The sequence below is a fragment of the Ranitomeya imitator genome, chromosome 6 (genome assembly GCF_032444005.1).
Source record: "Ranitomeya imitator isolate aRanImi1 chromosome 6, aRanImi1.pri, whole genome shotgun sequence".
Taxonomy (NCBI): Eukaryota; Metazoa; Chordata; class Amphibia; order Anura; family Dendrobatidae; genus Ranitomeya; species Ranitomeya imitator.
This window is the reverse complement of record NC_091287.1, coordinates 76,990,688-77,004,226: the sequence shown is the minus strand read 5'-3', so window position 1 is coordinate 77,004,226 and position 13,539 is coordinate 76,990,688. Positions and strand designations below refer to the sequence as shown.

At 42.5% G+C, this 13,539-nt stretch overlaps 1 protein-coding gene across 2 annotated transcripts in view; it reads left to right on the top strand.

Moving 5' to 3' along the window:
- Positions 1 to 13,539, top strand: part of LOC138641955 (cryptochrome DASH-like) — a 39,713-nt gene that overhangs the window by 19,317 nt on the left and 6,857 nt on the right. Inside the window, exons 10-13 of one of the 2 annotated variants that reach the window (XM_069729794.1) lie at positions 1 to 60; positions 169 to 326; positions 5,880 to 5,999; positions 8,205 to 8,381. In XM_069729794.1, the coding sequence (XP_069585895.1) occupies positions 1 to 60; positions 169 to 251 (143 nt within the window). In that variant the 3' untranslated portion in view covers positions 252 to 326; positions 5,880 to 5,999; positions 8,205 to 8,381. Of the gene's footprint in view, positions 61 to 168; positions 332 to 5,879; positions 6,000 to 8,204; positions 8,382 to 13,539 lie in introns of both variants that reach the window. The other variant, XM_069729795.1, reaches the window with a different exon arrangement.

Genomic DNA, 13,539 nt, shown 5'->3' with positions numbered 1-13,539 from the left:
GTCTTCAGGATAAAGACGTTCCTTGGAAGAAGGATCTAAAGCAGTTTGATGCCTGGAAAGGTTTGTCATTTGCTTCTGATATCTTGGGTATTTTATTGGCAGATTGCTTGTGTCTCATGTGCCAGATGCACAGATGATACAGATACTTCTTGCTGATCATGTTTTCAGAGGGCCGTACCGGTGTTCCTTTTGTGGATGCCAATATGCGTGAACTAGCCATGACGGGCTTTATGTCGAACCGTGGACGTTAGAATGTGGCCAGTTTTCTAACCAAGGATCTCGGTCTTGACTGGAGAATGGGCGCAGAATGGTTTGAATACCTGCTGGTAAGGTGAATGTCATACTTTCACAGTAATTTGATATTGAAAGAGTTAATATGAAGCAGTACAGACATTCCTAGGGTAGTAATATTTGCATTACGACACTGATCACTTTGAATAAGATTCTCCTCGTGAAATATCCCAAAGAATTTTCTGCATGGAATTATTGATAGTAATGTAAGGCTTGATGCACACATTGCGGCCTCGGGACGGTAATGTGTCATCTCCTTGAGGATGTCACGGATAAACCACAGTCATATCGCAAGAACTTTTCTTTTTTGTTTTTTATTTAATCTCTTGGGAGCAGTCGCTCACTATGAGACTGTGTTCACACGAGCGAATAAAAAAAATCATCCAATTTTCATCCAGAAGACTTTTTATCTGTATTGTTGTCCATTTGGCATGTTTTGTATACATTAACAATTACCGTATTAAAATTTACAAAAAGAAGTACAAAAAAAAAAAACTAAAAGAACAAATACAGTTTCCTATGTTAGAGAACTGCAATCTATCTGTAAAAATCGGGGGGCTATACGGTTGATCAGTAATGGGGTTCTGATTTTTTTTTTTTTTTTGCGCTCCTATAGACTTGAATAGGTGAGTCTCATCCAAAATACGTAAGAGAATGGTGCATGCTGCAACTATTTTCATGCAGACATTCTGTCCACGTAAAAAAGAACGGTCCAAGTACTGGTCGTGTTTTCCAGAACAGAACGTGGAGCGAAACTATGGTCTCGTGAACTTAGCCTTCTTACACTAAGCACAAACGAGTGTATAAAAATTAGCTGATTTTCATCCAGAAAAAAATGGCCTATTTTTCATCTATGTTGTCATCAATAATATGCAATCAGTGGCATTTGTGTTCTTTACTTTTTTCATGTGAATGTTCCCTTAAGGTACCGTCACACTCAGCAATGCTGCAGCGATATAGACAACGAGCCGACCTAGACTAGATCGCTGGAGCATCGCTGTTTAGGTCGCTGTAGAGCCGTCAAACACAGCAAATCAGAACGATGCAGGAGCGATCCAGTGACGGCGACTCACTTCTCGTTCTCGCAGGTTGTTAGCTCCATGTAAAACATTGCTGGCATCGTTGCTTTTGAGGTCAAACATGACGATACACGCCGACCAAATAAAGTTCTGGCTTTCTAGCTCCAACCAGCGATGGCACAGCGGGATCCCGATCGCTGCTGCGTGTCAAACACAACGAGATCGCTATCCAGGACGCTGCAACGTCACGGATCGTTGTCGTTCTCGTTGCAAAGTTGCTGAGTGTGACGGTACCTTTAGCCAGAGCAGAGAGATGCTTTGTAGAGTAGATTGCACTTTGTAGCACTGTGTAATATTACAGTTCTCATGCAAAAATGTAAACCTGCCAGCAGCAAGGCAATAGTTAACAGAAGGCACACAAATGAGGATTATTCAGAGAACACTATGATCTTCATGTGTATTTTTTTTTTTTTTATAGTGACAAGCTATAAATTGGGAGGGGGGGGGGAAAGTCTATTGTTCTGACCATTGATGCACGTTTCCACTAGTCAGAAGCATGTCTTACACAGCCGGACTGACAATAAGTAGTGTTCGATCTTTATCCACGCTGTGCCCACCGAACAGGGGAAGTGAAATCCCAGCTGCTGTTTCTTCCTGTGTCTTCACGTTCGAGTATACGGTTCAGTTTGGGAACTATTTCTCATAGTAAATGTAGATCCTTCTAAGATTAAATATATTGCAGTAAATGTGCGGGAAGTTCAGCATATACAGGGTCTCTTCTGTATTACTGATGTACAGGTCCTTCTCAAAAAATTAGCATATAGTGTTAAATTTCATTATTTACCATAATGTAATGATTACAATTAAACTTTCATATATTATAGATTCATTATCCACCAACTGAAATTTGTCAGGTCTTTTATTGTTTTAATACTGATGATTTTGGCATACAACTCCTGATAACCCAAAAAACCTGTCTCAATAAATTAGCATATTTCACCCATCCAATCAAATAAAAGTGTTTTTTAATAACAAACAAAAAAACCATCAAATAATAATGTTCAGTTATGCACTCAATACTTGGTCGGGAATCCTTTGGCAGAAATGACTGCTTCAATGCGGCGTGGCATGGAGGCAATCAGCCTGTGACACTGCTGAGATGTTATGGAGGCCCAGGATGCTTCAATAGCGGCCTTAAGCTCATCCAGAGTGTTGGGTCTTGCGTCTCTCAACTTTCTCTTCACAATATCCCACAGATTCTCTATGGGGTTCAGGTCAGGAGAGTTGGCAGGCCAATTGAGCACAGTAATACCATGGTCAGTAAACCATTTACCAGTGGTTTTGGCACTGTGAGCAGGTGCCAGGTCGTGCTGAACAATGAAATCTTCATCTCCATAAAGCATTTCAGCCGATGGAAGCATGAAGTGCTCCAAAATCTCCTGATAGCTAGCTGCATTGACCCTGCCCTTGATGAAACACAGTGGACCAACACCAGCAGCTGACATGGCACCCCACACCATCACTGACTGTGGGTACTTGACACTGGACTTCAGGCATTTTGGAATTTCCTTCTCCCCAGTCTTCCTCCAGACTCTGGCACCTTGATTTCCGAATGACATGCAAAATTTGCTTTCATCAGAAAAAAGTACTTGGGACCACTTAGCAACAGTCCAGTGCTGCTTCTCTGTAGCCCAGGTCAGGCGCCTCTGCCGCTGTTTATGGTTCAAAAGTGGCTTTACCTGGGGAATGCGGCACCTGTAGCCCATTTCCTGCACACGCCTGTGCACGGTGGCTCTGGATGTTTCCACACCAGACTCAGTCCACTGCTTCCTCAGGTTCCCCAAGGTCTGGAATCGGTCCTTCTCCACAATCTTCCTCAGGGTCCGGTCTCCTCTTCTCGTTGTACAGCGTTTTCTGCCACATTGTTTCCTTCCAACAGACTTACCATTGAGGTGCCTTGATACAGCACTCTGGGAACAGCCTATTTGTTGAGAAATTTCTTTCTGGGTCTTACCCTCTTGCTTGAGGGTGTCAATGATGGCCTTCTTGACATCTGTCAGGTCGCTAGTCTTACCCATGATGGGGGTTTTGAGTAATGAACCAGGCAGGGAGTTTATAAAAGCCTCAGGTATCTTTTGCATGTGTTTAGAGTTAATTAGTTGATTCAGAAGATTAGGGTAATAGGTCGTTTAGAGAACCTTTTCTTGATATGCTAATTTATTGAGACAGGTTTTTTGGGTTATCAAGAGTTGTATGCCAAAATCATCAGTATTAAAACAATAAAAGACCTGACAAATTTCAGTTGGTGGATAATGAATCTATAGTATATGAAAGTTTAATTGTAATCATTACATTATGGTAAATAATGAAATTTAACACTATATGCTAATTTTTTGAGAAGGACCTGTATATGCAGCAATATATTAACAAGCTGAAATTAGCTTTTAGTGACACTCAAGATTCTACTGGGAGAATTATTATAATAGGAGGGATTCAGAAAATACCCTCAAAAACCGCAGCAGATGATTGCATTTAGATTTCATAGTCGGAAGTCTTGACCCTGTGACCCTGTGACTGCCTCTTTGAGTCAAATTAGAGATCTGAAGAAAAACCAATGCTTTCTAGACATCCATAGCTGACAGTTGTGCAACACTACAGTTTGCTGCAGGAGTAATATGAGGCTGAAAGAAACTACACCCTCCCAAATCAGCTGGTTGACAGCTATGGTCTGAAAGGGCGAGACAACAAAACACACTTAGGCCATATTCAACTGTAAGTGATTGTTCTCATATGAAAAAAAACTGTTTTGATCTTCAGTGTTTTTGGTTTAGATTTTCATGAGTATTTCATCAGTGCCAGTTTTTACCATCAAGAGTTTCATCATTTTTTTTTGCGTACAAGAAGTTTTCTGAAGCTTCTCCTATGAGACAAACCTGATCGGATAGCTCACGAATGGCATACGGACAGTACCCGAGTGCTCTGCAATTTTTATTGTTTTGTTTTTTTTTAATTTAGTTATTTTACTTCTAACTTTAATAGACTTGCATAGCTGAGTTTCATCCACGACTCCGATCAGAATCACACATGTCTCAGTTATTTGGTGCTGAATGCTCGATCTGCAAAATGACATGTGAACACCATCAAACATCAAATGTATGTGTGTGTGTGTGTGTGTGTATATATATATATATATATATATATATATATATATATATATATATAATTTTTAAAAAAATTTTCAGTAATTTTTTTTACATCTACGATGTCTGATGAGTGTCCGCCTCCATTAGGTGTGCACAGCCAAAAATGATGCATGTCAGAGTGCACATTCGCTCTTTCACATTCGCCACATATGTTTGAATCCTGTTTTGCGGGACCACTTGACGGGTGCCAATGCGTAGTGTGCCTTAACAGAGCCTGTACTTTCTCAATAATGCAGGTGCAGACTTTCTTAAGATAAAGACTTTTGTCTGCAGTGCAGGGAACAGTCAGTGCAGCATTCCGGAGGCTTCAAAGAACACATAAAGATGGCCGATTATGATGAACGTTGAAGTCCCAGCACACTGCCCCCCACTAATCTAGAAGGTATCCCCTATCCTATTGGAAGACCCCCTTTAATCATAGAGGGATCTTTAGGTTGTAATATCGCATATAATTCAGTAGGAAAAATTTCGAAAGCTCTTCTTCAAATTGGCATTATTACAGAGCGTAGTGGAAAATCCCCACCGAAGAGCCAATGAACGGAGTAAGACCATCCCTGTACAGATCCAGAACCATCTGGTGGTTTGACAAACCAACACTGTTGATTCAGTTCTGGCTCCGCTTCACTTCTGTTGGTAATACGGTTTTTGTTGGGCTTCCCCAGTGTTTGTTGTGTGACGAGAATTTTTTACGGATCAGTGACCGTACATTGAGATGTCCCTGAAGCTTAGTTACTATATTAGAGGCACCGACTATAAATCAATGTCCTACTAACTGGAACATGTTTTATTATCCATACAATAGCGGTCTATAACTTTATGTAGGATATTAGGCAATGAAGACCCCATATATCAGCATAAGATGTGGGTGATTAAAGTGCTGGGCTGTCCGTTCTATGTACAGTAAGTGGTGATCTGTCAGTACTGATCGATAGGCCGTATCCACTCACCTCATATTATCCTCGTTCTGCACCCCACATATCCACAGAGAAATTTTGGCAATAAAAGTTTATATTCACATGTACCTAGTTCTAAAAGGCACTGGTGGTTCAGGCAACGCATCAGAAGTCCGAATAACCTGCATAAATACTCAGGTAAAACTGTCCCGGCCAGCGCTCCCATAGGAGGTGAAAAGGTAGTTCTGGTAGAGTCCTTCAGCCCAGCCATAAAGTACTGCAGACGAAAAAGACTAGCATAAGGTGACCGCCTGTCTTTGGGTCTGAGATAGTATAAGGGATGCAACAAAGTACCTCAAGCACCCCCCAAACCATTGCACGTACCATACACTGCAGGGAAACGCTCACCCACCCTCAGACATCTGTATTTCCTTGACAATACACATAAACATGTTTTCTGTGTTTGTTTCTAGGTGGATTATGACGTATGCAGTAATTATGGCAACTGGTTGTACAGTGCTGGAATTGGGAATGATCCCAGAGAAAATAGAAAGTTCAACATGATAAAGCAGGGCCTGGATTATGATGGCAATGTATGTCTCCATGTCCATCAAACCTATGAAAAATAGTTCTAATGTTTTTTGCTATGCACATGTTAAATTTGCATTAACGCAAAATCCATTTAAACAATTGAGCCTCCACCATACATGATGGGTCCCGGCTGTAATATAAGGTGCATACTGGTCTGCAACTGAAGGGATTGGAGAAATCTCTGCTTATAGTCCAGCTAAGCGTTTCCTTGGAGTCTTCTCTGGGGGCATATACCCTATCACCCGCCACCCCAGATTGTTAGATCAGCTGCTGAACTGTGATTGGCAGCGTAAAGGAGGGATGGGTGAAAGTGCACACCCCCAGAGAAGACTGAAGAAGTGCGCAGTTGACCTACAAGTAGAGATTTCACATACTGCGCTCCAAAAGCAACAACTGTGATTACCTCTCCAATGGAGCGACACAGAGCAAAAGGGAAAAAATGGCAGAATAAAGGGAGCTCAGGATTTTTACAAAGTGCAAACAAGCCATATAATGAATTGCGGTACTCTCAGTATAGTTTTCACCAATTACTACAGCGGTGCTTTGCAAGAGCAGGAAAAATAGTCCAGAGATATAATAACCACAAAAAGGAAAGAAGAAAATTAGAGCACTTGCCCGTCCATTAAACATTGAAAGTCTGTGCTTTTTGGCATTGCACAAGCCTCCCCTCTGTATCTAAAACGTTTGAAATAAAGTCAAGGAATTTGTTAATGATTGGGGAGTGATGTAATTTTCTTCTTTCCTTTTTTTTTTTTTTTTTCAAGGTATTTTAAAGAGTAGCCATGATTTTAATGTTTGTTTTATGAGTCAATAGTTCACATGAAAATAAGACACCTTTGTGATATATCTTATCAGAGACATTTGTTGCTGTCTCTTCCTGGACTGACCGTTCATTCTCAAAATTCCCAATTCTCTGCTAAAAATCTGTATTCGGGGAGGACAGATTGTCCTATTTCTGAGATGGGAGACGAGAGCTGCTACTGATAAGATTCTATTGAGGAGGGAGGAGCTAGAGGCAGAGCTCCTCCCTCAGTGGGGAGGAGCTAGAGGCAGAGCTCCTCCCTCCTTAATAGGGAGGGGCTAGATGCAGAGCACCTCAGTGGGGAGGAGCTAGAGGCAGAGCTCCTCCCTCCTCAGTGGGGATGAGCTAGAGGCAGAGCTCCTCCCTCCTTAATAGGGAGGGGCTAGATGCAGAGCTCCTCCCTCCATAATATAATCTTAGCCACCGTCTCATATCTCGGTAATGGTACAATCTGTCTTCACCGAATTCAGATTTGATCCGAAAAATTTGGGAATGAATGATCAATCCTGGCGCAGAGAGAAACGGATTCGTCTGACAAAATATATTACAAAAGTTTCCTATTTTCATGTATACTATTGATTTAGGAAATAAAAAATTAAGACGGTTACTCTTTAACTCAATTTTTTTAGCAAGTGAAAGCCTCTCTTTAAAGAAGGGAAATTTGATTGTAAAACATTATCAGCAATTTTCAGCCATCCATTGGACAAGTGATAGCTGGTGAATTTGTAGTCTTCTGATCACGGTGACGCCCCCATTTATCAGTAGAGGTGCAGGTCCTACTTTTGTAGATGAGTGCTGATTTTGCCTGTCTTGCCTATGCCTTACCTGCCTTTCTAGTTATTAGTTATCCAGCAGGTAGGTGAAAATTGGTGAAATTAGGTGAAAATTGGTGATTGTGTAAGTTTCAGAATTTGTCTCCGGTTTTTGTTGTTTTTCTGTTTTGTTTTTTTTAGTACCCTTTAGGAGGATGGGTGGGAAATTGTTCCCCTAGTTCTTGTGTATATCGTATGGACAGTTTGTAATTAGTGATGAGTGAGTGTACTTGTTGCTGTGTTTTCCAGAGCATGCTCAGGTGGTCTCCGAGTATGTTTTAGTGCTCGGAGATTGTTTTCCTTGCCCCAGCTGGATGATTTACGGCTGCTAGCCAGCCTGAGTACATGTGGGGGTTGCCTGGTTGCTAGGGAATCCCCACATGTAATCAAGCTGTCTAGTAGCATCAAATCATCCAGCTGGGGCAAGAAAAACTAAATCTCCAAGCAGTCATAAATACTCGGAGACCACCCGAGCAACGAGTACACTAGCTCATCACTATTTGTAATATATATGTACTGTCTAGTGCGCAAGAAAATTAGTTCATCGAGACTTTTTTGTTTTTCTCTTGTATTCTAATTCTTTCTAATAAAAGGGTGAATACATACGATTGTGGGTTCCGGAGCTGCAGGAGATAAAAGGAGGAGCTGTTCATACACCCTGGGCACTGAGCAATGCTGCCCTGGTACATGCTAATGTTATTCTTGGAGAAACCTACCCGTATCCAATAGTCATGGCACCAGAGTGGAGCAGACATGTGAACCAGAAGCCGGTGAGTCTACACAGCTGTCACAGTAGTGTTTGCATGCTAGTTGTTAGTGGATGGGTTTACTGGATGTTTGGCATATTATATGCTGTATATAATGGCTTCTCATTTTATAACTCAAAAAAGATTACAGTAAATAGGGCTGAGTACAAGCACGACCATCAACTCATGAGAAAGGCTTCCAACATGAATCTCCTTAGGGGATCGCCGGACTCCCTTTTACCAATCTTTTTTTCTTTTTTTGTAGTCGGAGGAAAGACCTTCACCAGTCAGTCATGTATCTTTTTAGACATGACAAATATTTTGGATGGAAATACACTTGAGTTTTTAAAGACTAGGTCATTTGTTGTTCCATGAAATGTACAATCTACACCCTTTCTCCAGTTATTATGAACATTTCTTATATCATTTACTGAAATGTATTGGAGACTTGGGGTATAGGAACTTATTCATAGTTTTCCTAATAAATTGGGTCCTTTTTGCTTAAATGGAATTCCCTCCAGAAAATGACTTATTGTTTAAATCAGGTTTTTGCACTAAATGTGTTTGTTTTTCCTAATTTTTGGCAGGTTATTTTTCAAATCACAAGATTTAATGAAAAAAAAAAAATAACATAATAATCTGGGGCTATTTTAGACTTTCAGGAAGAGTTTTCACCAGGCTCCATATGATCAGAGACAGGATTACAATGACTGGTAACACTCTATACACAGCCGATTACACAGGATCCACCAGTCACAATAGGTGCTGACCCTGCTCTTCTTCCGTTTACAACAATTTTGGGACATCCTCATTAGACACTTTAGTATAAAAGACAAGGTCAAAATCTTAACGTTGTGGCTATGCTCATGTGTTGTTTCCTAAAACAGCTACACATTAAAGCAGGTGCAAACAAGCATATTTTCGGTCTCAGTGCAATCTGCCAAAACATTGGATGCACCCGGACCAATGTTATGCTATGGGACACTGCACATGTTCGATTTAACTTATTTTTTTTCTCGGACAGCATCTGTCCGAGAAAAAAATAAAAAAAAATCGCAGCATGCCCGAGTTTGATCCGATATTTGGATTGCACTCGGCAAGTCAAGGAATGAGTGGGAAACATCGGACTGTACTCTGATGACATCTGATTGCTGTCCAGTTTCCACGGCCTCAAAGAATGGAGACATTTAGTTTCTCCATCTTCTCCTCATCCGAGAGAATTAGATCACACTATGATCAAATTCTGATCAAACACTTATCTTAGTGTTATTACCATAATCAGCCCGATTCTGTCAGATGAGAGAATCTACGGCCGCCTGCACCGGCCCCTACTTCTGTAGCACTGCTCAGCTGCCAGCTATGGATGTCTTCAGTCAGAGTTTGTTTTTTTTTTAGCAGTTTGTGGACCTGATTCTCCTGCAAGTATTCACATCACGTCGTAGTCACATCATGTACATGACGTCACAGCCCATCGCTCTGCAAATACAGGGACATCGTGACACTTTGCATGTTGCACAATGTCATATTTCGACAGCCTGCTTTCACACAGTGACTCTAGACTCTTTTCAGCCTGGAAAACCCCTTTCGCCTACTGCCATGTCACACCTAGCTTTCACTCAGTTTCCCTGTAAGTTGAATGTACCTTCAGGTGACTTGTGTGATGAAAATATTTTTCACTCTTCTTTCCTGGAATAACCTTAAAGGGAAGGTGCCATCAAAAAATTTTTTTTTCAGAAATTGTAAAAATGTAAGGAATTAATGATTACATTTTCTTAAAAAATATTATCATTTGTTTATAATTTAGTAAAATATGAAAAATTATTTGAAAAGTTTTGGAATTTCCACTTTTCAACACTAGGGGGAGCAGCTGCTGAAATTTCAGAAAAACCTAGTGTACAAATAGCTCACATTACTGCACTGCAGTAATTATGGGCGGAGTCTGCTGACCTGTGTGATGTCTCCTCTCCTTATGGGTGTTTGCTAAGGGATTAGAGAGGATGATATTCAGGAACCCAGTGAGCAGCCATTTTGTTGGTGACTGCAGAGTATGGCTGCCGTCACACTATCAGTATTTTGTCAGTATTTTACCTCAGTATTTGTAAGCCAAAATCAGGAGTGGAACAAATAAAGGAAAAGTATAATAGAAACATATGCACCACTTCTGTATTTATCACCCACTCCTGGTTTTGGCTTACAAATACTGAGGTAAAATACTGACCAAATAATTATAGTGTGAAGGCAGCCTTATACTGACAAGTAGACAGTCACCAAGGATGGCAGGCAGCAAGGATTCTGGGAGATATGTGGTGGAGGGAGCAGGGTGACAGCAGCACAGAGTATTTCAGGAGAGCAGTGTGCTGGTCTATAGGGGCCCCCTGTTTGGTGCGCGGAGCAGCCAGGGATTGTACATAGAGCGCTGTCTTTTATACACATGGATGGACCGTCTGCTCCACAGAAATCCAGGAAACATTTCTGCGGATTGATGGCCTGGTCTGATCCAGACTTTGCATACAGACCCCATTCCCCTCCTCAGATCCTGTCTTCTCCATCCTGTCCTGGCAATGTGTGAAAGCGAGGCGACAGGCGCAGTCTGGGGTGACGCTGGGAAGGAAATGTAGCCATATAGTAACGATAAAAATGAGACCCCTCTCTTCAGCTGCCTCACCAGCCTTCCCCTGACTACACCTAACTGGAGGTCATGCTGCCCCCTCTATTACCCCAGACCCGCGTGCAGGTGCTCAGCCAGAACCACCATAGAATGGGTCCGCTTTCTGAAGATAATACTGCCATAGTGTTCTCGCATAATACCGCCATATAGATCACACACAATACTATCAAATAGATCACACAATACTGTCATACAGTTCTCACATAATACCACCATATAGATCACACATAATACCGCCAGTGTTCTCACATACCGCCATATAGATCACACATAATACAGCCAGTGTTCTCACATACCACCATATAAATCACACATAATACTGCCAGTGTTCTCACATACCACCATATGCTTCTCACATAATACCGCCATATAGATCACCCATAATGCCGCCACATAGATCTCACATGTATTGTAAATAAAGACTCGGCCAGAATAAAGTCCTTTATTAATCTTTTTTATACCATACCGAACGCATAATCCTCGAGTCCCTCATCTCCCACAACAAAAATAATAAACCACAATGGGGAAAGACACGCAAGGGGGAAAGGAGTGCATAGGAGAGGATTAGATACTGACTGCTGAGCCGTGTATCTAATCCTGTCCTGTGTGATACTGTGCTGCGCCATGTATCTAATCCTATCTTGTGTGATACTGTACACAGGGCAGGATTAGCTACACAGGACTAGATTAGCTACACAGGACAGAGGTAGCAGTGGTAGATGGAATATAGAGGCAGGCAGCAGTGGTAGATGGTATATAGAGGCAGGCAGCAGTGGTAGATGGTATATAGAGGCAGGCAGCAGTGGTAGATAATATATAGAGGCAGGCAGCAGTGGTAGATGGTATATAGAGGCAGGCAGCAGTGGTAGGTGGTATACAGAGGCAGGTAGCGGTGCTATACAGAGGCAGGTAGCGGTGCTATACAGAGGCAGGCAGCAGTGTTAGGTGGTATACAGAGGCAGGTAGCGGTGGTATACAGAGGCAGGCAGCAGTAGTAGATGGTATATAGAGGCAGGCAGCAGTGGTAGGTGGTATACAGAGGCAGGTAGCGGTGGTATACAGAGGCAGGTAGCGGTGGTATACAGAGGCAGGTAGCGGTGGTATACAGAGGCAGGTAGCGGTGGTAGGTGGTATATAGAGGCTGGTAGCAGTGGTAGGTGGTATATAGGGGCTGGTAGCAGTGGTAGGTGGTATATAGAGGCAGGTAGCAGTGGTATATAGGGGCAGGTAGCAGTGGTATATATGGGCTGGTAGCAGTGGTATATAGGGGCAGGTAGCAGTGGTATATAGGGGCAGGTAGCAGTGGTATATAGGGGCAGGTAGCAGTGGTATATAGGGGCTGGTAGCAGTGGTATATAGGAGCAGGTAGCAGTGGTAGGTGGTATATAGAGGCAGGTAGCAGTGGTATATAGGGGCAGGTAGCAGTGGTATATAGGGGCAGGTAGCAGTGGTATATAGGGGCTGGTAGCAGTGGTAGGTGGTATATAGGGGCAGGTAGCAGTGGTATATAGGGGCTGGTAGCAGTGGTAGGTGGTATATAGAGGCAGGTAGCAGTGGTATATAGGGGCAGGTAGCAGTGGTATATAGGGGCAGGTAACAGTGGTATATAGGGGCAGGTAGCAGTGATATATAGGAGCAGGTAGCAGTGGTATATAGGGGCTGGTAGCAGTGGTATATAGGGGCTGGTAGCAGTGGTATATAGGGGCAGGTAGCAGTGGTATATAGGGGCAGGTAGCAGTGGTATATAGGGGCAGGTAGCAGTGGTATATAGGGGCTGGTAGCAGTGGTATATAGGGGCAGGTAGCAGTGGTATATAGGGGCTGGTAGCAGTGGTATATAGGGGCAGGTAGCAGTGGTATATAAGGGCTGGTAGCAGTGGTATATAGGAGCAGGTAGCAGTGGTAGATGCATAAGAAAATAAAAACTCTGTACTTACCTTCAGTCCTCTCCCAGGAAGTGCCGAGTCATGTTCAGGGCAGAGCAGTGTGACGATCTCCCTGCTCTGCTCTGAACAGGTCGGCAGTGAGCAGTGATTGCAGCCTGTGCTGTAATACTAAGTACAGGCTACAATCACAGCTCCTGGCTGCAGATACTCACCTCGAACCTCTCTTCCCAGCAGCAGCTTCTCCCTGGCAGCTCCTGCTATGATCGCACGATGACAGAGGAAAATAAAAAACAAAATGGCCGCGATCTCCTCTCACAGCTGTGACGTAGCAGCCCAGGGGGCGTGCCCAAGTCACAGCTGAGAGGCAGGAGAAGCGGTCGGAGCCCGACTGTTGGCTCCTATGCCCATGGCTGCCGTAAGTGAGGAGTGCAAGTGTCGTGCCCAGACACTTACACCCACACTAATGAAAATGGCGGCCTCCAGTGGCAAAAGTAAAAATGAATTAAAAAAAAAGTATTAAAGTAGTACATTTACTTTTGTATTAAAAATAATTGATTATATAATCAATAATTATTAATACAAAAACTAAAATCACGGCACCCTCCCTTTAAAGTGCACAAAAAAGGAAA